Source organism: Fonsecaea erecta (assembly GCF_001651985.1).
Source record: "Fonsecaea erecta strain CBS 125763 chromosome Unknown Scaff4, whole genome shotgun sequence".
Classification (NCBI taxonomy): Eukaryota; Fungi; Ascomycota; class Eurotiomycetes; order Chaetothyriales; family Herpotrichiellaceae; genus Fonsecaea; species Fonsecaea erecta.
Window position 1 is genome coordinate 1,872,931 of NW_017387247.1, and position 23,385 is coordinate 1,896,315.

The following is a 23,385-nucleotide window of genomic DNA, read 5'->3' on the forward strand; positions in this document are numbered from 1 at the left end:
GCCATCAAGCAAGAGGGGCAGGCTGAGAGAAGGTTCGCAGATCCCGTCGGTGTTGTTGAATCATTTCTGAATGATGGCGTATGGCGACACGCAACCAGGCAACGGCTTTCCATGCAAGAAAGGGTTCTTGCCAGTCCAAGCATGCGGGTTCGTTCTTGTGATTGAAGCTTTCCGACTGCGAAATCTGCGGGGCGGGGCTCAGGCTTAGACGTCAACATGGAGAGGATTTTCATGTTTGGTAGGGAAGGAAGTGCTCGTCAAAGGGGAGAGCTGTCGCATTTCAATCAAATTGTCCACCTCATCTTCTCCTTGGTCCGCCTTTCCCTTCTCGTGTCAGTATTTCGCTGCATCGCTACACCACACGAGTCCTTTCGATTCGGCGGATACTCTTAGACAGGCCTGCTGGACAGCATTCCAGACTTCTTCACCGTGAAAAGACGCAGGAGTCACCCGTAGCAGTTGTTGGATATCCTTGTTATCTGCAATCAATCATCGGTATAGCCAAGCCTGTGGGTTCTTTCCATCAAAAAGAAAGAACAAAGCAACAAGGTTGAGAGGGAAACTGTGGTTGAATTACATTGCGGCTAATAGCAGAACGCGGGTCACGAGGCAGCTACTTGATTGGGTAAGGAAGAAAATGAAACGCTCCCATTGGCGGTGAGGAGGAGCGAGCGGGGCGGTCCCGAGATGCCAAGCACAAGGCGGAAAAGCGGGAAGCGGGGATGCGCGCATTTGTCTCCGTCGGAGGAAAAACGAACTTCCAGCTACTCGCTTCCCATGCTCCAAATTGCCCACCGAAAACCCTATGGCCTGATCCGATGATCAGCCATTGACCTGCTGGACACTGATTCCATCTTCAATACTTGCACCCTGTCCACCTTTTCTTCTCAGAATCCCGAGTGCAGTCTAGCTGTGCCTCAATGACCGAACATGACCGACTCCAAAGATCACGCGCAACCAGCTCCGTCGGAATCAAATCCGTCGCTCAGCCATATTCCTCGCCAGCCGTCATGGACCGGATCAGTCGACGACAATAATACCGATCCATCGCCTCTGCACGGACGCAAGAGGTCTGCCGATCATCTGCCGGCAGAACCCCATGTTTCGCGCAAGGGCCGAGCCTGTCTGGCCTGTCGCAAACTGAAAGTCAAGTGTGACAGTCTGGAACGAGGTGACGCCGGTTGTTCGAGATGTCAGCGCCTGGGTCTGGACTGTATTACCTCGAAGCGGATGAGAGTAAGTCTGGACGATGATGGCGAGAACCCTCACCCGTCAATTGTTCGACTGGACAGAGCCGTGGAGGACATTCTGTGCCGGCTGAAGATGCCCCCATTGGAGGCTTACTCTCGCACTCATCCATCCCAACACCTGCAGCCACCACCACAGCCCATTCCTGCCGAATCCAATGCACAGACGACGCGGGAAAACTCACGCGAGCCGAACGCAGAAGATGCGCACGAGGTCGCCCCCGCGCCAATGGGCAGCTTGTACGAGGTCACTCAACTGAACACCCTGCGAAGCCGTCTAAAGTATGGCGATCCGGCGCGTCGTAACTCCAAGAAGAACATGGAGAACGACCTTATCTCTATGGGCGTTATCAGTGTCGAAGAAGCGGACGAGATGTTCAGCTTGTTCAAGACCACCCTCTCCCGCTATCTCTTCGACGCCACCATTCACGAATCCCGCTCTTTGCTCTCCGTTCGCGAGTCCTCGACCCTGTTCTTTACAGCCATGATCACCGTCACGTCGCTCCATATCCCAGGCAAGGAGAAGATCCACGCGTCGGCCCACAAGCATCTGAGGGACCTTATCGCCGCCTCTTTCTTCGACCGCTTCCACACCCTCGAGGACATCCGCGCCCTCTGTATCGCAGCATTCTGGCTTCCCGATCTCAGCTGGAAACTTTCTGGACATTGCGTGCGCATGGCGACCGAGCTGAATCTGCACCAGGCCTTCTTCAAAGCCTTGTACTCGCAAAAGCAGTCGGCAAGTGACCGCGAACATGCCTTCGAGCGGGCCCGATTGTGGTATCTCCTTTACGTCCTCGATCATCACTTCAGCATCGCGTACGGTCGACCACCGGTGACGGCGGAACTGCAAGCCATCAAAGAGTACGACGTCTTTCTCAATGCCCCCGAATGCACGCCCTCAGATCGAAGGGTTCTCTCGCAGGTTACGCTGTTCATCATCCTGAGTAAAGCGTACAACCACTTTGGCTTGGAAGCCGAGAGATTGATGGATGGAGATGATGTCACTCTTCTTACCCACCAGCGCTTCATCGAGGATCTACACCGTTGGAGATACCAGTTCCGACATGCGTTGAATAGGGACGTGCATGTGGGAGATTATCCTGCCGTTGGTGAGTCTCTTCCTGCCATTCATCTGCATGCCATGCGTTCATTGTTTAACCCGTCACCTTGCCAGGCGTTGAACTCCACTACAACTTTGCGTCGATGATGCTCAACTCGCTCGCCCTCCGGGGTCGCTCCCTCTTCACCATCTCCTCCACATCCACCCTGCCCACGTCACTGCGGCCCCTGGCGTCCCAGGCCATTTCCTCGGCGCACCAGATCCTGACCATCGTGCTCGAAGAACCGTCCATCCGTGACTCCATGGTCGGCGTGCCCCTCTACCTGCACACCGTGATCGCCTTCGCCGTGGTCTTCCTGATCAAGATGTCGAGCCGGTGGACGGGCATCGGCGTGACCATCGACCCGGAGGCCAAGACCAAACCGCTCATCGAAAAGGTCATCGCCTTGTTCCGCAGCTGTCATGCTGGGAAGGGACATATCCTGTACGCGATGGCCGACGGGTTCGAGAGGCTGCTTAGACGGAACATGGTGGGCACCGATCAGCTCGGAAGGACCGCCGGCGCCGGCGGGGAAAACGGCACTGCGGATGGGTATGCGTCCCTCGACGCCGCGGCCGCCATGGGTGGTGGCGGTGCGCGACAAAACGGCGCCAGCAGGGACACGCCCTACGCATCGCAGCACATGCAGGGACAACAACCCTATCGCGCCCCGCACGCGGACTTGTACGGCTCGTCGTCCCAAGGCAACACGCCCTCCCTGCTCCCGCCACAGCACACCACCACCTCTCCCACGCCATTCACGCCCACCGGCGGCGCCGGTACCCAGCAGCAACAACAACAACAGCATGCCAACGGCGCGGGCGCCGGCGCCAACTTCGACCCCTACGCCCTCTCGCCGCACTCCCAGCCCACCTCCACCTCCGCGGGCACCTTTGGCGGCTGGCAGACCGAGGACGACATGCTGTGGAGCATGGGCATGGGCTACGACCTGCTCGCGACCGCCCCGGACGTGAATGCCCATGGCCTGGGGGCGTTTGTCGGGTGGCCTGGCGGTGGTGGCGGCGGCGGTGGTGGAAGCATTGATTCATACACGCAGGGCTTGTGAGTGGAGTGGAGTGGTGACATCCGCGCGAGCGAGTGAGGACATTACTATCTGTCTGTCTACTGCATATTCAAAAATACATATATACGGTGGACCTACGAGGACGTACGTACGTGATATCCGAGCCGGGTTGGCGGGGCTTAGAAGGAACAGGCGCTGCGCCCTTCTGGTTATGATATGATACGATGCGATATGATGTGTGGTTTAGGATATGGCATGGCGAGTTGAGCGTAAAATCGGTAGAATATCTATCTTGTGTGAGCGAAGGGCAGCGCCAAAAAAAAAAGCAGCGAGGGGAAAACAGTGGATACGAATTGTTCAACGTCGTCGTCGTTCTTGTCCTTGTTCATGTAACGGCCCTGACGCTTCCGCATGTCCCCAGCACAATCCATCCATCCAGTCCGTCCGTCCGTCGGGATGAGCTATGTAGGGGGTTATCTCCATACATAGATAGCTGGATCATCATCTTCTAGCTCTGAAATACCCCCAAAAGACACATTCCTCCCGAATCAAGCCTGAAGTGAGTGGTTTTCCATCTTAGTCCCTCCCCTCTGTCTCGACGTCGCATGCATCGGGTATGATACTTGCGGCTTTGTTTTGTCGATAGGCTAGGATCCTAGGCACGCTGGACTTTTTAGGGCGGAGGAGAGATTCTCTCTCACAGAAACACAATCCCAGAGGAGTGCCGGTGGCTTTGAGCACTGGCATGATCGGTGGCTCCGGGGCAGATGCTTCGTCGTGACAGGTAGTCATGAGAGCTTGCTTTGGCAACCGAGCAGTGACCAGAACCTCGCGGGCTCTGGGCCAGGCTGCTAATGGTACCTTCCCAGAGATCGGGATATGTGCACGTTGAAACTTGGGCTTCGCTAACGAGGCGAGCCATGTCCATCTCAAGATCAGGTCGTGGACTGTGTGCAACACTTGCGACGACACTGGTATGAGAAACAGGCGACTCGCCATCGAGCATGGCGTGGGAGGATGGGTTGATGCAAATTGTGTTGTTATCCGTCGTTTTCGATTTTCTTTCATAGGATCACTGGCGTAGGCAGGCCCCCGCAATTGTGTGATTCGCGACCATCACTCGATATCAAGGTAGGCAGGCAGGCGTCTGTAAGTCCGATCGATCTGTGTCAATCGGGCCCGCAGGTCCAGAAATAGCCATATCCAGGCTCTGGAACTGAATATCCAGTCATATTCAAAATGCGTCCCGTCCTCAACCTTCATACCGGCAATTCTGCATTCCGGCGACCACTCGAGATCTTCTGGAGAGCCATCTGGATGTACGGGCCCACGATGGGGATATTGCCTGCAAACGACGCAATGGTCGCAAAGAAGTCGCCAAAGAGGACGAATATGCCGTACAGTTCGACCAGGAACCCCGTGAGAGGCCACCGAATCAATATGAGAAGTATGCCTGCCATGAATGCAGCGGTCCCTTTGAGTTTTTGACGCCGGGCGAAGAAGACAAAGGTCTTTTGGATTCCGATGATTAGGGTGAGGCCGATGAGGAACAGGATCTGGGCATCGATCAGCATGCACGTCCTGCGAAAGCTGCAAGTGGAGAACGAACGTTTCCCATCGCTAGCCTGCGAAAAAGTCAGTATGTCGTTGTCCACTAGCCCTGGCGCCGGAGACACATACATCGAGCGATCAAAGAACATGAGGACACCACCGAACAAGAACAGTCCACCTTGTTGCCAATTAGTTTACGGTTCTTGAAGCATCCAGCGACTTCATTCACCTCCTGAGCAGAACGCGACACCAATCTCTGCGAGTAGTCAGCCTCACTCTGTACCAATGTCAGGAAGTCGGGGAGCGCATACTCTGCATATCCGTGAGCCACATGCTGGGCATTTCTGGGGTGAGGGCAAGTGGTAAATTGAAGCGTGACGCGTATTTTTGTAAGCCACAAGATGAGGGCTGACTGGGTATTGAAAGAGACTGTAAGCAGCAGGAAAACACGCGTTCTCTTGTCTAAATGATCAGGGTCTTGTAAATGCCAGCGTGGAGTCCATCGGAATTGTTGAGCTGTCCTCAAGGGGTGAGTGGACAGAATGCAATGCGCAGGGACGGATGAACTTCGGATCCAGTCCAAGCTTAGCGCAGCCTTGCCGACTTCCGACAGCCTTGTCCCGTGGGTGGATATTAGAGACCAGGTTGAGTCCTGGTGGGTTGCACGACAATGACAGACTGTCCCTGTCTCGCTGGCCTCCGATAGGATGTGAGACATTGACTTGTCGGTACCTTGTCCCAGGTCCATTATCTTCAGCCTCTCCAGGTCCCAAGCGGCGAAATGACATGTTCAACTCAGCGTTCACAGATGGCCACCGGTCCAAGGGTCGTTTTGCATCATCAACGCAGACATATCAGTTAGATTCGCGATATCGGCCATGTCAAACTCGAAAGTCGCGTCACTCCACATATTCGGGCCAGACAAGCTGAGCTCTTGCGAGTTCTGTAAGGCTGTCCGCGGCAATGGCACGTCTGGGTTTATTGGAGATAGAAATTGAGTATTCACATTCAACTCCACATTGTCAGATGAGTCGCCGCCGTCAACTACAGGCGATGAGGACACGGCATAGTCGAGGAGATCCCACAACAGTGCCGTCTCGACCTTTGGTGGACTATTCGAACCCGCGTCAACCTGTGATGTAGCGAACTGTGCAAGCCTAGCGAGCTTCGATACCTGCAAATGATGAGCATTAAATGGCAATGATGGGCAAAGCAGCCCGAACTTACAGTGTGCAGCAGGTGACTGTGGGTGTTCGCCATTTTCTCCACATAGCTTCTTAGCATTTCGAAGTCTCTGGCGGCCTTGCTTGCCAACGACTCGTCCTTGGAGAATTGCAGGAAGAACTGCGCAGTCGCGATCATCGAAGCCAAGTGTCCAACAAATGGATCGAAGATGATGAAGTTCTTTTCGTCGCACGATCGGAGGACAAGGACGACCCAAGCCGAGTGCAGCACAGCTTGGTCGGTTGCATGTTGGAGGAATGACGGAGAGCGGAGTCTTGGCCGACCAGGAATCCTGGCAATGTGAAGGAAAGGGTGATTCAACGTACAGTGTATTGTATGATAGATGCACTGTGTTAAAATCCAGGGCGCCCAATATCCACGCTGCTCTTCCAGCTCTGAAAGCGTTCTGTCGTGAAAACGAGTATTCTTGAATCGATGGACTTCTGGAAGAACGGTCTCAAATCGAGACATTTCTGACTTGATCTGTTGATAGACGGAGTTGGCAGTCCACGCCTCTTCAAGATTGCCCTGTTTGATGGTCTTCAAGTAAGACATCAAGCGGCCCCAGATGGACAACAGCTGTAGAACGTAGGAGTTGATTCCGGCATCTTTCTCCTCCACAACCTCAAACTCCGCTGACCGATTTCCCAAGGTTGACAAAGGCAGCTTGGCGGCCGGGGGCATTTCAGGCATGATCTCTTCGGTAGAAATGGCTGGTAGACTCCGGAAGCTACTCCCGTGCATTCTGTCAAGAATGAACAAGCTCCAGCAACATCTAGATAAGTCGGTATTTGGGGTGACGTTTTTGGTTGTATTGGACATTATGTTTGAGCAGACAGCCATCCGCACAGCCACGCCCAGCGCCATCCAAGCCCTCGTCGTTTTCCCGTCTGTTGAATCTACTGTCAGCTCTCAACGATCTTTGAATAGTCTGAATCGTACCTGCAATCTCGCTGAGACATAGCAGACAAAAGGCCTGCAGAGTTTCCAGGTCGCCACTTGGCTCTGAAGCCTGGGCAAATAATATCTCGGACGCAGAGGTCTTGTAGAACTCCACGGCGCGAGAACGGGCGCCGCCGTAAAAATCACTGTCCGAATACCTAACTGTCAAGGCAAGAAAGCTCCTGAGAAGTCCTCTTGAGAATTTTTGAGAGCTAAGTGGCAGTCTTTTGATGTCGAACAAAGGCAGAGGTTGGTCTGCGATTCTACCAATGTACACCTTGACTAACGTCTGGAGCAGTTCGGCTGGGGGATCTGGTCTATCACTAATCAGCACTGTAGTTGAGGAGCAATTGAGGGGCACAACCGTTGGAAAGGATCAAACCCCGAGACGCTACCCTGTACAGTACTCTCGCGATCACCTCCTCCTTGGGGCGAATTGGAAGAGCTCCCGAGCAGCGACGTTGAAGGCCCATGCAATCTGGTCGATGTTTGTCCAGCTTGCAGCTCAACGAGTGTGCTAGAATGTCAGTCGCAGTTTAAAGCTTTTCAACGAGTTTACCCACTTGACAGCGTCCACGATCTTCTCCATCTTAGCCTCCAGCCTCTGGACACGCTGTCGGTCGAGGTGGTTGTCTTCCTAGTTGATTCGTGAGCCAGCTATTCTCAGCGCCTTCTAGAGCACCCGCACATTCTGTCGCCCATTTGCCCTGTCTTTCTCGACACGATACCCACCTACATCGCTGTGGCGTGAGTAGCTGCATTGCTGGTGGAGGCGTGTGCAGAAACTGCAGTTTGGTTTTTCCCCGGGGCATCGCACTTTCTTGCGTCTGCACGGATCGCAAGCTTGTCGAACACGACCCTGCAAAGGACTGGCCTGATTCATGCCCGGACCCGACCATCAACCTACCTATCCGAATTTAATATTGGGTGCATGGCGAAGAGAGTGAAGTTGTTTATGATCGAGGGCAAGGAGGAGGTAGGGAGGAGGTCGGGAGTCTTTCCGTATTTAAGAGGTTCTTAGTTCAACCTTTCGGATCCCACTTCGGCTCAACGTCGCCTTCTTTTCTCTATCTCACGCTTCTCCTTCAGCAAATACATATTGGATTTGGCGACCGCAGCAGAATGATGGAGCCAGAGGACCGAAGTATCCAGGTAATCTACGCGCTTTCAAAGACTCCAACTGCCTGCTATATACATACCTGCTGTCGCCCCTCCCTAAACATTCACGCCTCCATAAGAAGCGAATATGACCTGCATTAAACTGCTACGCTAGCAACGTGGGCAAAACATTGCTTGTACGTAGTTGACAACTACAGATTACCACGTGCCATCTGCTCCCTCTCAATGGCCTCGAACAAGGCCTTGAAGTTACCCGCCCCGAACCCGGAGAAGTTGTTCCTCTGGATGATCTCGATGAACACGGTCGGCCTGTCCATCAAGTGCTTGGTGAAGAGCTGCAGCAGATACCCGCCCTCGTCGAAGTCGATTAGGATTCCGAGTTTTTGTAGGGCAGCAAAGTCTTCGTTGAGCTTCATGCCGGCGCTTTCCAGCCGCTTCGACATGGTTTCATAGTAAGTGTCCGGAACGGTGATGAACTCAATCCCTCGCTCTTTAAGGTTGGTCACCGTGGTGATGATGTCGTCGGTCCTCAGCGCAATGTGCTGGACGCCGGCGCCGTTATAGAAGTCGACATACTCTTCTATTTGTGATTTGCGGAGGCCCTTTGCTGGTTCGTTGATTGGCATTTTGATCTTCTCGTCAGGACTAGCCATCACCACCGACTTCAACGCGGAATAGTCGGTGCAGATATCCTTGTCGTCCACCGACCAGAATCTATGAAAACCGAGTGTTCTTTCATAGTACTCGCAGACCGCCTCCATTTCGTCCCAATCTTGGTTCCCTAGACGAATCAGCACCAGAGCTCAAAGCGCAAGCAGCAAGTCCAACTTACCCACGCAGTGGTCAATGACGGCCAAATCGACTGAGGGAAGATACTTGGCGGTTCTCTCGACCTCTTTTACCGCTCGATAACCCGGCAGAAAGGCTCCGTGGTACTTTTGGCGCTCAATCAGAGTATGAATGGTATCACCGTACGTTTTGATCGACGCCATTTTTGCTGACCCAAAGTCATCATTCGTGGTCCTGGGTGCTGCAACAGGATATGCGCCCTTTACAACAGCTGCATCATATACTGCAGCAACGTCGTCAACCTCAAAAGCAACGTCGCGGACGGCATCCCCATGGGTGGTCAGGTGATCGTGCATCTCCTTTAGCAGTGTTCGATCGTCATCCGAAAGCCAGGGCACCTTCGAATCGGGGCCATGCAGTGGCGAGGTGAGGACGAAAACGACTTCTCCGTTGCGGACAACATGAGAAGCGACCACTCTCGAACCAGTCTCGAGTCCACGATATGCAATTCGCTCAAAGCCCATCCGAGAGACATAGAACGCTGCCGCTTGCTTGGCATTTCCTACCCACCATGCAACATGGTCATACCCTCGGTAACTGGCGATCTTCTTGGGGGTGTTGGGCAATGACTGCACCGGTGCCGTATCGCCATAAATCGACTTCTGTTTGATCTCATGAGGTGGGACGGGGGATGGGGACACAGCACTGGGCGCCATCTCGAACTTCTTCGCCTGATGAGAGGTTTGACAATCGTGAAGGTGTATGAGAGCCGGCAACTTGCACTCATGAACCACGACTCGATATCGACGAGTGTTTATATGATAAGGAATTGCTCATATGGCGAACAGGGGAATACCTCAGTTGTTGTGGGGACGGAAGGCACCAAGGCACTTCCGGGCACGACTTCCGGCAATAAGCGAAGATTGCCTCAACAAAGGGAGGGTTCTGGGTGATGAAACAATCTATCTCAACTTGAAGATATTATACCTGATTCTTATCATACGACGCAAGGTTATCTTTCCATCACCGCACTGGAGTAACCTCCTGCCAATAAGTCAACTGAGGACCATCCCTTTGAGCAATCGTCTTGTTCCTTCCAAAGCTACCCTCAGTATGGGAGCCTCTGGACTGAGCCCCAATGACTCGAGTGTCTTGTCTGCACTATTCGATCCTGAATCCTCGCTATCAAATACTGTACAGATCAACAACAGCGGGCTTGGCGACAAGTCACCCGGCAGTCTGAAAAGCCTTTGGGAACAAGAACGACGTGCACTGCAATCAGTCAACCAGGAACACCCCCAACGAAGTGACATCGAGCACTCAATCGCTCAGCTGACTGAAATCATCACGAATGAACCCTCATATGCCTCAGCATGGAACAACAGAGCGCAAGCACGACGAATGCTTATCAGAGACGAAGACCTTCCTGGGAACCCAGGCATCGTGGCCGAGATCTTCCGAGACCTTGCACAAGCCATTTCACTCGCGACTCCAGCTGGACCCAGTGCAACACTTTCGAGCTTTGACGCCAAAGTGCTTGCGTCGGCACATACGCACCGGGGCTATCTCCTGCTTCTGGCCAGCAAGTCCGACGACAATCGAAAGATGCTAACGACGGTACCACATCTCAAGGCACTATCAACCGCGGAGCTCGAGGAGGCGGCAAGCCGGGAGCTGGGGATGGGAGGCCGGTATGGAAATGAAACCGCACGGCAGCTTGCGGTGAAGACCAACCCGTACGCAAAGCTGTGTGGATCGATAGTGAGGGAGGCGTTGACGAAGGAAATATCCGAGTTTTACCAACCGCAGATAGTGCTGCAGGGTAGTAGGAGTGCATGAGAGTGACAAGTCTGAACGACACAACTAATGCTCGGTAGGCGTTGCTGGACATCCGTGATCCTAGACAGTCCCTGCTCTCCGCTCCACTGTCCTCGACCTGCACAAAGACGTGCTACATGAACAATGATCGCGGAGCAAATCCGCCCTATGACGTTCTCCGCCGATAAGCGCACGAGGTCCGTGTCACATGGCTCAACGGATTATGTTTCTATGGGTCCAAACGCGGATGCCTTCACGGTCCGTGCACGTGCCGGCCGGGTTTGTGTCTGCAATTTGACACTTTGTTGATCTGGACCACGCATCGATACGCCGTCAGGGCATGTTTGCATTACTTCGAGCCCACACGGAGCATCCGAAAGCCACCTCGAGCTGACTAAATAGACAAGAGAAGGTCTTACAGTACCATGACTTCCTCTCTTGTCACTCCAGGCTCATCATCACACCCGCAAATGACTGTCCCTTTTGTACCGGTCAGCGGGGGATCAAGCAGTGCTGGGGTACTCTGTGTCTATGAGACACCTCCATGAGCTCAGTGGATCCTACAAGATGTACGTGTGTCAATACTTGAAAACTGGTATGTGGGCACTGTCAGCATGAGTCGGGAGTCAGCGAACCCCTTGACAACAGATTGATGGCGAAGACCTGCTTGCCTAGTTCGCTCTTATCTGGAAAGACAGTAGGAACAATGACGGCAGGTAGATCCCCTCGGATTTGAACGAGTCTTAAGATACTTTCACAACCACATCTTGAAGTATGGAGGACACGGTTCTCCTGAAACCAGAGGCAGAGGGCCTGAACGATCAAAAACGGCTTGCCTTAAACGATCCCGCCATAAGATGTGTCAATCATCGGAGGAGGCAGTGGCGGCACTCGCTGACTGTGTCTAGGCGTACAGCTCAACAGGCTTGGAAACACGGCCTGATGGTCTTTGTTTGCTCTGGAAGCTTTCCCCAAGACCTGTATCCTAAACGAGCGCTATACAGCTCCAATCAGGTTCCGTTCTCGATTCAATGTCTGACGTTGTGATCGAAGGTGCTTGCGTCGATGTGCCACCGTGCACACTGGCTGTTCCTTTCCAATACCACCTCAACCAAGGGACATAAATCTGTTGACGGAGGCTAATGACGTGGAATTACCTGAGGGAGTATGCTAAAGGACACATGGGCATAAGAGAGTCCTGGGTGCCTAGACATTTGCTAATGGTTGATTGAAGGGGAAACTAGAAGACCGACCAGCCATTTTGTCCGCTTCATTCTTCGAACAACCTTCGTGGTTCAGCTGGACATCATGGCCATCACCGTCGCCATCGTCGGGATGGGCCCTTTGGGACTCATGGCGCTGAAAATCCTCAAAGAAGATGGGTTCGCAGTGACCGGGTTCGAGAAGCGAAGCTGGGTGGGTGGACTATGGAAGCAGTCGTACGACTCGACGCTCTCGGTCACAGAGAAGACCGTGTTCAACAGCAGTCGCTTCCGCGCCGCCATCTCTGACTACCCTTTCCCCGAGGATGTGGACGACTACCCCACGGCGAAACAGATCTGGACGTACCTGCAGAGTTACTGTGACGACTTCGGCCTGCGACCGCATATCCGCCTCAACGCCGAAGTAAAGACTTTTTCACGAGCCCAGGGGAAATGGACCATTGAGTACGTCCAGGATGGAACCAGTCGCATCGACGTCTTCGACAAGTTGCTCATCTCCCCCGGCTCCTTCGTCGTGCCGCGGTCGCCCACTTTGAAGGACATCCACAAGTTCGAGGGCAAGGTCCTTCACGCCGTCGAGTTCCCTCATCCGTCTCGGTTCCGGGGCCAGAACGTCCTCCTGATCGGATTTCATGCCACCGCGCAGGACCTGGTCGTCGAGTTGTCGGAACACGCCAAAAAGGTCTACATTGCGCACAAGAATGGCTTGCTCCTGGTAAATGCAAAACCCTCCCTTTCTTATGGGCGGCGAGTTCATCACGTACTAATTAACCTCTCGCCACAGATTCCTCGCTACACAGCAGACGGCAGGACCTACGACCAAGCGCAAACCATGTCGCTCGTGTTCGTCCAAGTTTTCATGGAGCGGTGGTTCCCCCGGCTGTGGACGTGGTTCGTGGATACGGTGTTCGCAGCGATGTCGAGAAAAGCATTTCCCAACCAGCGGAAAGAATGGAATCTCTCCCCAGCCCTGTCCATCGCCACATCCCCGCCCTTGGTCGCCGACGAGATCTACCCGTTCCTGGAGAGCGGCTTCGCAGAGCCCGTGTCGGCGGTGCAGGAGGTCCTCGGCCCCCACGCCGTCCGCCTGACCGACGGGTGCCTGCTCGAGGGAGTCGACGCCATCATCTACGCCACGGGCTACGAAGCCGCCGTCCCCTGCGCGCCGGCCGAATACAACCCGTACCCGGTGGCGGACGAGGCGCCGTACCTGTACCGCAACATCTTCCCGCTCCACCCGGACGCGGACGTGCGCAACTCGCTCGCGTTCCTGGGCCAGGGCGCCTTCCCGTTCCCGGGCTTCGTGCTGTTCGAGCTGACGGCCATGGCGGTGTCGCAGATCTGGCAGGGCCGGACGCCCCTCCCGTCCCTGGACGAGATGCTGGCGTGGCACCGCGCCCACATCGCCTGGCGCGAGAACGTGGTGCGCCGGACCCAGTCCCGGGCCCCGTCGCATTTCCACACCGTCTTCATGCGCACGCCGGACCATCTCCCGTGGCTGGACCGCGTGGCCGGCACGGGCGTGCTGGCGCACTTTTCGCTCTTCAGCTGGCGCGCCTGGCGCTTCTGGTGGACCAGTGGCGACCGGGGCTTCTACCGCCTGTGCCGCTCCGGCGTGTTCTCCCCGGCCATCTGGCGCCTGTTCGACATGGGTCGCCGCAAGCCCTGGGCCGGCGCGCGGAGCCAGATCGTCGAGGACAATCGCATCGCCGAGGCGAGGCGGCAGGAGAGGTTGAGGGCGGTGGAGAAGTTGTTGTAGTTGGGGGAAGAGGAGGGCTCGAGGGAACAAGCATGAACCCCTCAAGGTACTGACTGGGAGGATTGAATGTGTATGTGTACTCACTCTACCTGTCGTTGTTCACGCATGTGTGGCAGTGAGGGGTGTCTGTCTGTTCATGTGTGGTACTTGTGATCTGACCTACAGTATGTTCCTTGATTGTAGTGGCTCGGCCAAAGAGCGTCTCATGTTGTTGATGAAGACCGTTAGGGATAGAAACAAACAAAGCACACCACCTACCTACACCTGTCTCTGCTGCTGAACTGCGTGATATTGACTGAAAAGGCTATATAGAGAGACCTCAAACGCCGCGTTGCCTCCCTGGTTGATTTCCTCGCTTCAAGTAAGAATCTAGCCAGCATAACTATCCCTCTGAAAACGACTCTCCCCAGCAAGACTATCGTGCTCTCAATTCCTCAAGGCCCTCAGACGGTCTCCCAGGCCTTCCTCCAATTTCGCCCTCTCTGCCGTCTCGGTGGCCGGCAACTCATGTTCCGGCACATTCTGCTGCATTTCCTGGGACAGCTCAACGCCCGCTTCGTCGGCCACTCTGCTCATCAGGGCCTCGACCTCGGTCTGACCCTGGACGCCAACCTGCTGGCTCTCGACGCCCCCTGCCACACCTTCATAGTAGCCCGACACGACGTCGAGATCTTCAAACTGTGACTCAAACTTCTCCATCACCGCTCCGATCTTGTCCAAATCCATGTTCTTTAGCGCGGCATCCATTCCCTTGACGGTCTGCGCCATCGATGCGGTCACGGTGCGCATGGTGATGGCTGTCTGAACACGGGCGGCTACGGCATCGATCCGGGCTGCCAGCGTCAGAAGCTGGATTCTTTGCTGGGAGTTGCGGACCGAATTCGTGGCATAGAGCCGAGCGATCTGGGGTTGAGGTGGGGTTTGGGTCAAGGCTTTCTTGAGTTTGGCTTGTTCGGCACGAGAATCTCGGTCGGCTTTGGCAGCTTGCCTGTTGAGCTGCTTGGAAGTGAACTGAAGGTCGCGTGGTCAGTCTATTGATATTGGAGAGGGCCAGTGGTGGTTCAGGCAGACCCGCCGCCCATTTTGCTGATCAGAGGGCAGCCGTGCAGCTGGCTTTCCCGGTCGCTCGTATAAGGGCCGAGAACATACCTTCAGGTTGAAGAGAGCCTTCTCAAGGCCAGACATTGCGATCGTGATTGTAGGGATGTCCTGCGAGACCAACACACGACCGCAGTCCCTGGCGCGGATAGAGCGGCTAGCAGTTCAAGCGATCGCCCAGAGATAGAGCAGCTGGGGTATATCGATCGGGATGGTGCGAGGGAAGAAGTGGCTTTAGGATTCGCTCCGAGGCGTCAACCCTTTGCGTGATATGTAGCGGCAGGGAGAATGGGATATAAGTCGCCTGAAAACGAATGCCTTGTGTGAGATGTCAAGCCTGTTGCACATCGCAGTTGCAGCGATGCAGCGGATGACGATGGCGGGGACCTGCCAAGCCTGGTGACCACTCGCCCCACCAGTTACTCCGAGGTTCAGCCGGAGAAACTATTCTCCCGATTTCCTCAAGTTACAAGTAAATCTTGGATCCTCAACATCGTGACTTTTCATTTAGATTGTCTGCTCTGTTGGAGTGAGGCTGATACGCTGCTCTAGATAGCCATGTACATCCCAAGTATGTGGATCAATTCTCTACCCACCCCATCAGTCTGTGCCGTTGACGATTGAATCCACCAGAGCAGCTGTGTTGGCCAATGCTTCATCTCTATACCGGTATCCAACCAGCTGCACACAAATAGGCGCGTCTTTATAATCTTCGGGTCCCGTATCTGCAAGGTAAGAACAGTCAGAAGTTTGTCAATGCTTCACCGGGGTAGGGGACTTAAAAGGACGGTTTGCGTACAAAGACTGTACATGCGAGCATCCTCAGCGCCATATTTGGCATTGCTGGGGTCATCCACAACGTCCGACTCGCACACCGTATCCACTGGGATAACGACGGCCGGGTAGTCGAGATAATTCCACAAGCCCGTGTAAGAGGCCGTCTTCCAATTGTCCAAAGGTACGGCGGTGTGTGGTGCTGGTGGCATCATGATCGCGTCGATGGCGTTATCACGGAAGAGCTTGAGATAGTTGCGTGCTGCTGCTTGACGGCGCACGTTGAGATCGAAGAACCCACGTAGGTCTGTGCCTGGGAAGGACGTGATCCCAATGGCTTTGACGGAAGGAACCTCGGGCTCCCCTGTCCGAGCGAAGAGCTCCAGGTAGTTCTTGAGATGAGGGAATTGTCCGTCAGATTTATATCATACTTTGGCACCGGGGGGCCACATTGCAACTTACCTCGCTTCCCAGCAGTGTCCAGTACTTGAGTAAGTCGCCATAATGGTCGCCGACGTTAGGCAAAACCATCGGAATGAGTTCAACCTTCCCGCTTGCTTGGAGAAGTTCCGCTGCCTTTTTGAGGCCACGTCGGACCGGCGGTGAGGGGGTGAGGATCCCGTCGTCCAGGACGAGGCCTATCCGAATCTTTTGCTTAGATTCGAGATTTACCCACGGGATCGATATCACGGTGCTGTCATACCGCCAAGTATCTGCCAGCATGGTGGTTTTGAGGAAAAGAGCAACATCGCGAAGCGACGTTGCCATGGGGCCTGCCGACGAACGCACTCCATCTGTTCCCGGAGTCGTGAGGTCCCTGACGCCCCCGTGCGGTACCAGCCCGACACTGGGTCGAAATCCATAGATGCCGTTGCAGAGAGCCGGGACACGAATGCTGCCGCCAATGTCTGTCCCGACACCGAGCACGCTTCCTCGAAGGGCAAGAAGGGCGCCCTCGCCACCGGTGCTTCCACCCGCCGTCAATGCCGTATTGCGAGGGTTCAAGGTCCTGCCGAAGACATTGTTGTGGCTATCACCGGTCATGATCGTTTGGGGAAGATTGGTCTTGCAGTAAAGAACTGCACCCAGGTCCAGCAGCATGGCAGCCGTGCCACTGTCTTCGTCCGCTGGCTCGTTGACAAAACATGCCAGTCCGGTCGACGTATCGTAACCCGCAACTTGAAAGCTATCTTTGAGCGAGATCGGGAGCCCGTGAAGCGGGCGAAGCGGCTTTTGGGGGTTTTCTTGCCGTTCGCGATCCAGAGCACGCGCTTGCTCTATGCCTCTGTCAAAGAAAATCTCCGTCAAGCAGTTGGTCTGTCGTACTGATGAGCTCATGAGAGAGGAATGTCAGGAGAGAAAGAAGGGATTGACAAACCAACTGCTGAGCAATGGCCGCCCTCTTGCAAAAGGCGACTGTGACCTGTTCCGCTGTCCAAACTCCGTCCCTGAGCTTCTCTAGAAGGGCAGTGGCATCAAAGTCGGAGGTGATTTGGCACTCGGTGTCGGTCAAGATGCCACACGTCCGCGGCACTTGCATGAGATTCGTGGCGCCATGGTATTGATCTGAGGATAGCAGCCACTCTTTGGGGATCTTGCTCTGACGTTCCAATTGCTTCTCGGCCGCAATGATTTTGTAGTCACGGAAAACCTTCGACATATTGCCCTTTCCCTCGATGCGAATTAGTGGCAGTTTGGTGAGGTGAGTGTCTCTACTGCCAAAGTAGCTATCCATTCTTCCATTCTTATACTTCGAGGTCTTGACCCTTTTTCCAAGGCGTGCTGAGCATCTGGCCGTGGGCAACTAAAGTGGAGATGCGTAGAGTTGTACCTGAGCACCCAAATTCATTGAGAATTCGCCGGTTCCGGGTTTCAGATGCCTGCGCCGCAGGGCAAGGCAGCTGCATTAGGCCCAACAGTGACATTCTGAAAGTAAGCGCCAACTATACCTACAGTTGATACCTCATCATGCCGATTGGTCATCGTCGTCGAGGTGTATGGATCATAATATCCTGGTATGAGGTCTCCTTCGCGGCATCCATTGTCACCTCCTCAACACAAGACACCATTAGCTCTGTGAAAGGCTGGATCTGGCATCCCTAGCCCTCTGTCGACTCCACAGAGCGGGCTAAGGCCCTCGAAGTGTACGACGTTGTCTCCCTACCCCCAGAGACTAAAACCTCCGGCCAATGTTCCGGTCGATTGTGGATTCGCTAGTCAGAAACTTGGCAATGTCGGTTCTTGGACTTCGAGACCTGCCTCACTACCAATATCCACGCTCCCATCTCCTTCGTACTTCAGAAATCCAATCTCCCCTTGACCACTAAGCTGTGCTGACCGGCCTCTGATGAACGCATCCTCGCCCTCTGGGCAGCGCTCTCAGCGGGGCCCTCGTGGACCGGAACCGGAGGATTAAGAAGACCTGCACCTGGTGACAGAGCCATTCGCGAATCACGGCTTATCTCATCTCCTTGCTAGACTCTGTCCTGTTCCCTAATCGGAGTTCTTAGAGAGAGTGGAATGGCATCAATGATGTCCCAACGTCGTGGAGTCCGGGCTGCATGTGACAGATGCTATGAGCTCAAAGAACGGTGCGAGCGTACGTCCGTGACTTCTACTTGCCTCAGGTGCACCAGGCTTGACCAGGCTTGTTTGACTGTACGTCCACTGCGACTGGCGGGCCGACGACCACAATGTCGAGAGCATTCAGCCTCTCAGACTACGTCAAGCCAGGCAATCAACTGTGCTCAGTCTCATCGGGGTGTCAGTGCCTGGCTGGAGGATGTTCCTGACCTCAGCCCGGAGGAGAGGGAACTGATGATGTTTCTTCTATACAAACCCCAAACCCTGCAGCTGATTGTGGTCACTCCCAGCTTTGAAGCTGCCGAGCAAAAGTCTTTGGAAGCTCCATTGCCGACCGCGTTGCCAATACTTAAAGACGCCTATCTCGCATATGCAGGGCGCTTGAAGGCATTTCACGCTGACAAAACGGTGGATGTGAATGTGGACGCGAATCTTCGCCAGGCATCCTCCGCCATGAGAACATTGCGCATGCTATCGGTGACCAGCTCGGACGATGCAGCGCTATGCCTTAACCTGGGAACTGCATTGGCACTGTATATCTACGCGGCAGTTGGAGTTGGCGTACCTGAGGTCTGCCACTATTGCCTCAGCACGGCAAAGCCTTATATTCAACACACCGCTTCGATCCCCGAAACGGAGCCACAGCTCATCTTTCTTGTGCTGCTGGAGATTATGGACTGTGCGGTCTACCGCCGGAAGCCGACGCTGAGGATCCAGTCGCCGCCTGCAGAAGGTGTCGATCGCCACTTGGGGCTCTGCCTCCCGTTGCTTCCATACTATTACGACCTCTGCGCCATCAGCCACTCATTGGTCGATGCCAGAAGCGCCAGTTTCATCCGCACTCTGAATCAGCATCTTCGGAGTATCCAGGCAGCTGTGAACGCATGGCAGCCGTCTACACCTGAGCATTTCGTCAAGGAGTTCTCATCGCTTGAGGTGGTCCACCTCCTTGCACAAGCGAGGGTATATCGATTGGCGGCGCTGTTGATGGCTCACCGGTTGCAGCACAATTTTGGCCAGGAGGACGGCCAGGCAGATATCTGGTCCCGAGAGGTGCTGATGGAACTCGAGCTGGCTCGACGGACCACACAACGATCGATCCGGTTTGTGACGCTGCCATTCATCATCGCTGCAATCGAGATTCGAGATCCGACGGAACGGAACAAGGTAGTCCAGGATGTGGACGAGTATGTCGATCGATTCATGCCGGTCGTGCAGGGAGTAACCAAAACATTTTTGTCGCGGATCTGGCGCCAGCGGGATGCTCAGGAAATATCCTCCTGGTTCGACTCACTCCACAAACCATGCGTTGTCATGGACTATCTCAGTGCTTCTGGCCGAGGGTGATGGCTCAGCCCCTCAAGAGAAGTGAAAAGATATGGGAGGCTTCCGAGGGAATGGATATGGGGAGTCACCTTGGTGTTATGAACGAGCGGCCTCCCTATCTTCATTTCATGCCATACCCTCGGTTCTACCGCACACAACACAGTTAAGTTCCAATTTGCATCCGCTATAGCAGCAAAAAAGGTCGGCCTTCCGCCACCAACACGAATCGAACCACCGACATCCAAAAAAGCAAAAAGTTCAGACCGGGCGGTTCGTATCTTACCTTTCTCCCTACAACCAGATCCGATGGGATCCGATGGGATCCCATCGGATCTGCTTGTATTTGTGATATGGCGAGACCTTCTGCTACCTTTGGCAACAGCGAGCACATATCAGGAGAAAGGCCCCACCCACCAAGCCCGTTCTGAACCCTAACAAATCCCCTACTCGAAGCGTTGCGTATTAAGAGGTCTCATTATCGCTATTGCACTTCTTTCTGGCGGGGATTGTTGGAGAGATTTCTGGATCTATAAAATATATGTTTACAAAATATGAACCGGGGCCGGAGGGTTGGTAGGTATGGCTTGGCGATGGTAGCAGACAGCAACTGCCTCACCCCGGAGATTCACTCGTCGATGACCCTTTCTTCCCGTCGGGATGAAACTGAGCCGGCGCCGCTGTTTGTTCAACTGTGCATACAATATATCGCGTTGGTGTTGGCTCAAGATCTCCTGTATGAGGCTCGTCGGGTCGCTACAGCAGACGCAATATGTACATACATCCTTCTCCCTCTCAACACGGAAATGGCCCTTTTTTCTCCAAAACAACCCTGCTGTGCCTTCACCTCGCAAAGCATTGGAGCCGTGCCACGTATTCCTCCGGATAGGTCAAATCCTTCGGAAGAAATCTCTGAAAGACTCACAATCTACGCAAGAGCCGTGCGTCTGCACCAATCTATCAAACATTCAAGGTTTATGCAGCTACATTTAGCCCTGCCTTTCTGGAGCCTTTACCCTGAGATCCATCAGGGTTTGGGTACGGCACATGAGTGGCTTGGATCTGCTTGGTGGTAAGGACTGCTAGAGTTTCCACTCAAATCTGATCGTGGCCCTCCTTTCTGCCGTCGACGAGGACAACTCCGTTGACGCTGCTTTCTTTGGAACCTCTTCACAAGGTGGTCGATCAGGTTGGCAGTGGTAACGGATGTGACCAACCCCACGCGTCGCCTTCTAAGGCTGGGGGCCTCATTTGACGCGAAATTCCTCTTCCTCGGTTGCGTCTTGAGGTGCGCTGGTGGATGCTACCTCAAACAACTTAGTTCTGCTCGTATACACTAACCGCTTTGAAGTGGGCGCCTGTCTCGGGTGCCTGTCGATCCATAGGATCGGGCCGGGCTAACAGAGGTTGAATAAAGTTCAATTCATCATGCTCTCGTATGGGCCAACCTGAATGGTAAGGCAAGCTCTTTTCAAACCGCCTCCGCTGCCACTTCTTGGGGGCCAGAGCAGCCTTGCAACAGCTTGTAAATCATGGCAATGCTATCTTCAGCCCCTCGAATTTCGCGTCCGCCACTCTTTTGACTCTCCCTTTACGACTGCACGTGCAATGTATGCAGTGGGATGTGAGTTGATGTATTGGCAATATCCTCAGGCTCCCATAAAGTGTTGAGGAGGAAAGAGATATAAATCATGGATCGCCCAGGGCTCGTTGAGCGGATGGAATTAAGCAACCCACGATCGAACTATCTCGACTCTAATGAAGACCAAGATGAAGCAATTTGCTACCTCCCTTTCACTGTTTGCATTGCTTCCCTTTTCCCTGGCGCAGTTCCCGGCACCTCCCACTGGTCTTCATGTTGTTACCTCCAAGGTCAACTCCCAAGTGAAAATCTCTTACAAAGAAGTGAGCATCAGCCGAGCAATCTAGTCAGTATGCTAACAGAATGGTAGACCGACATCTGCGAGACCACCGGCGGCGTCAAGTCTTATAGTGGCTATGTGCATCTCCCCGGCTCCCTTCTCTCAGATGTCGGCGGCTTCGACATCAACACGTATTTCATATACTTCGAGGCGCGACACAACGCCTCCACCGCTCCACTTGCCATCTATCTTGCGGGAGGCCCCGGTGAGAGCTCACTCTACACTGCGCTCGCAAGTGAGAGCGGGCCGTGCTACGTCAATGTCGCGGGCAACGACACGGTGATCAACCCATGGTCGTTCAACAACTTTGTCAACATGCTCTACCTCGACCAGCCCGTCCAGGCCGGCTTCTCGTACGATGAGCTGCTCAACGGGACGTTCAACATCGAGACGCAGATCATCACCCCGGAGGACTTCAGCAAGTCACCTTTGCCGGCCACAAATGAAACCTTTCAAGTCGGCACGTTCGCCAGCCAGGACCCGCTGCACCTCACAAATACCACCGTGTCGAGCGCTCGCGCCTTGTGGCACGCCGCCGAGCACTGGTTCTCGTCCTTCCCGAAGTACTCGACGTCCTCCAACAAGTTCAGCATCTGGGCCAATTCGTACGGTGGATTCTGGGGGCCCGAGACGGCAACCCTCTTCAGCAAAAGCCTCAAGACACTCCCTACCACACACCCCCTGACTGCCAAAAACTTGACGCTCGATACCCTGGGGATCACGAATGGATGCATCGACTTTGAATACTCCATGCAGGGCTACCCCCAGTTCGCGTACAACAACACCTACGACGTCCACTTCATCCCCGAAGGCGTCTACAAGGAGGCCATGGACAACATCACAAAGCCCCAGGGCTGCATGGACCTCATGAAGACCTGTCGCGCCCTGGGCCAAATGGGCGACCCGCAATTCAACGGGAACAACCAGACCGTCAACGAAGCCTGCATGCAAGCGACCGAGCTCTGCTTCGGGATCATGAGCGCCTTTGACGCGTTGAACAATGTGAGCTATATACCTGAAATACTCCCCACCAATTCAAACAACACACAAGATCAAATTCGCTAACAATAATGATGATATCTCCAGCGAAGCGACTTCGACGTCGCCGTGCTGGCGCCCGATCCGTGCCCCTACGACCTCGCCGTGACCAAATACCTCAACCTCCCAGCCGTCCAGGCATCCCTCGGCGTCGGGATGAACTTCACCTACGACTCGGAACTGATCACTGGCGCGTACGGGCTGCCGACGCCCTACCAGTTCATCGGGACGGGCGACTCATTCCGACAAGCCGGACTAGGTAACATCGAATACGCACTGGCCCACGGCGTCAAGGTGTCCTTCGTCTTCGGCGACCGCGACTACCGCTGCCCCTGGACCGGGGGCGAAATGACCGCCCACGCCGCACGATGGGCGCACCAGGCCGCCTTCGCCGCCACGGCCGGCTACGAGCCCATCCAGGGCATTTCGAGCCCCGGCGCGAAACAAGGTGTAGTCAAGCAGTTCGGCGCGCTGTCGTTCTCGCGCATCCTGGACGCCGGCCACGCCGTGAGTGCGTACGCCCCCGAGGCGGTGTACCGCGTCTTCGAGCGCGTCATGTTCGGCAAGGACGTCGCGACGGGCCTGCGCGACGTTGGTCCCGAGTATCACACCGCGGGCCCGTCGGAGAGTTGGGCCTGGAGGAATAAATTGCCCTCGGATCTGCCGCGTACGTGCGTGGTCGAGGGGCAGTTCACGCCCACGAACCCGTGGGGCGATATACCGCCGGCCTGAAGGGGGAACAAGTGATTGACTCGGCGTAGTCATGCGCATTCTTAATTCCTTTTTTGTTTCTGACCCCAAGGGATATCCAACTCCCTCCTCTGCTGTTTGGTATGCGGCCTCGTTCG

At 54.7% G+C, this 23,385-nt stretch overlaps 10 protein-coding genes across 10 annotated transcripts; 5 read left to right on the forward strand and 5 right to left on the reverse strand.

The window, feature by feature from the left end:
- Positions 1–930: 930 nt before the first annotated feature.
- Positions 931–3,416, forward strand: AYL99_05439 (hypothetical protein; the record flags this gene model as incomplete). Its single annotated transcript, XM_018836951.1, has 2 exons — positions 931–2,359; positions 2,425–3,416. The coding sequence occupies 2 exons, from the start codon at positions 931–933 to the stop codon at positions 3,414–3,416; spliced, it is 2,421 nt and encodes an 806-aa protein (XP_018693804.1).
- Positions 3,417–4,633: 1,217 nt separating this feature from the next.
- AYL99_05440 (hypothetical protein) lies at positions 4,634–5,267 on the reverse strand (the record flags this gene model as incomplete). Its single annotated transcript, XM_018836952.1, has 5 exons — positions 4,634–4,930; positions 4,984–4,999; positions 5,055–5,103; positions 5,155–5,181; positions 5,237–5,267. The coding sequence occupies 5 exons, from the start codon at positions 5,265–5,267 to the stop codon at positions 4,634–4,636; spliced, it is 420 nt and encodes a 139-aa protein (XP_018693805.1).
- Positions 5,268–5,727: 460 nt separating this feature from the next.
- On the reverse strand, positions 5,728–7,680 carry AYL99_05441 (hypothetical protein; the record flags this gene model as incomplete). Its single annotated transcript, XM_018836953.1, has 5 exons — positions 5,728–6,099; positions 6,153–7,039; positions 7,092–7,408; positions 7,456–7,608; positions 7,655–7,680. 5 exons carry the CDS (start codon positions 7,678–7,680, stop codon positions 5,728–5,730), a joined length of 1,755 nt encoding a protein of 584 aa, XP_018693806.1.
- Positions 7,681–8,347: 667 nt separating this feature from the next.
- AYL99_05442 (4-hydroxyphenylpyruvate dioxygenase) lies at positions 8,348–9,715 on the reverse strand (the record flags this gene model as incomplete). Its single annotated transcript, XM_018836954.1, has 3 exons — positions 8,348–8,355; positions 8,413–8,991; positions 9,043–9,715. 3 exons carry the CDS (start codon positions 9,713–9,715, stop codon positions 8,348–8,350), a joined length of 1,260 nt encoding a protein of 419 aa, XP_018693807.1.
- Positions 9,716–10,112: 397 nt separating this feature from the next.
- AYL99_05443 (hypothetical protein) lies at positions 10,113–11,005 on the forward strand (the record flags this gene model as incomplete). The annotated part of the gene is made up of 2 exons (XM_018836955.1): positions 10,113–10,760; positions 10,877–11,005. 2 exons carry the CDS (start codon positions 10,113–10,115, stop codon positions 11,003–11,005), a joined length of 777 nt encoding a protein of 258 aa, XP_018693808.1.
- Positions 11,006–12,125: 1,120 nt separating this feature from the next.
- Positions 12,126–13,799, forward strand: AYL99_05444 (hypothetical protein; the record flags this gene model as incomplete). Its single annotated transcript, XM_018836956.1, has 2 exons — positions 12,126–12,755; positions 12,825–13,799. The coding sequence occupies 2 exons, from the start codon at positions 12,126–12,128 to the stop codon at positions 13,797–13,799; spliced, it is 1,605 nt and encodes a 534-aa protein (XP_018693809.1).
- Positions 13,800–14,225: 426 nt separating this feature from the next.
- AYL99_05445 (hypothetical protein) lies at positions 14,226–14,984 on the reverse strand (the record flags this gene model as incomplete). Its single annotated transcript, XM_018836957.1, has 2 exons — positions 14,226–14,810; positions 14,949–14,984. The coding sequence occupies 2 exons, from the start codon at positions 14,982–14,984 to the stop codon at positions 14,226–14,228; spliced, it is 621 nt and encodes a 206-aa protein (XP_018693810.1).
- A 513-nt stretch (positions 14,985–15,497) lies between these two features.
- On the reverse strand, positions 15,498–17,331 carry AYL99_05446 (hypothetical protein; the record flags this gene model as incomplete). Its single annotated transcript, XM_018836958.1, has 4 exons — positions 15,498–15,622; positions 15,697–16,063; positions 16,134–16,988; positions 17,050–17,331. The coding sequence occupies 4 exons, from the start codon at positions 17,329–17,331 to the stop codon at positions 15,498–15,500; spliced, it is 1,629 nt and encodes a 542-aa protein (XP_018693811.1).
- A 1,160-nt stretch (positions 17,332–18,491) lies between these two features.
- AYL99_05447 (hypothetical protein) lies at positions 18,492–19,601 on the forward strand (the record flags this gene model as incomplete). The annotated part of the gene is made up of 1 exon (XM_018836959.1): positions 18,492–19,601. The coding sequence occupies one exon, from the start codon at positions 18,492–18,494 to the stop codon at positions 19,599–19,601; it is 1,110 nt and encodes a 369-aa protein (XP_018693812.1).
- Positions 19,602–21,347: 1,746 nt separating this feature from the next.
- On the forward strand, positions 21,348–23,269 carry AYL99_05448 (hypothetical protein; the record flags this gene model as incomplete). The annotated part of the gene is made up of 3 exons (XM_018836960.1): positions 21,348–21,482; positions 21,530–22,501; positions 22,586–23,269. The coding sequence occupies 3 exons, from the start codon at positions 21,348–21,350 to the stop codon at positions 23,267–23,269; spliced, it is 1,791 nt and encodes a 596-aa protein (XP_018693813.1).
- Between the last annotated feature and the right edge of the window lie 116 nt (positions 23,270–23,385).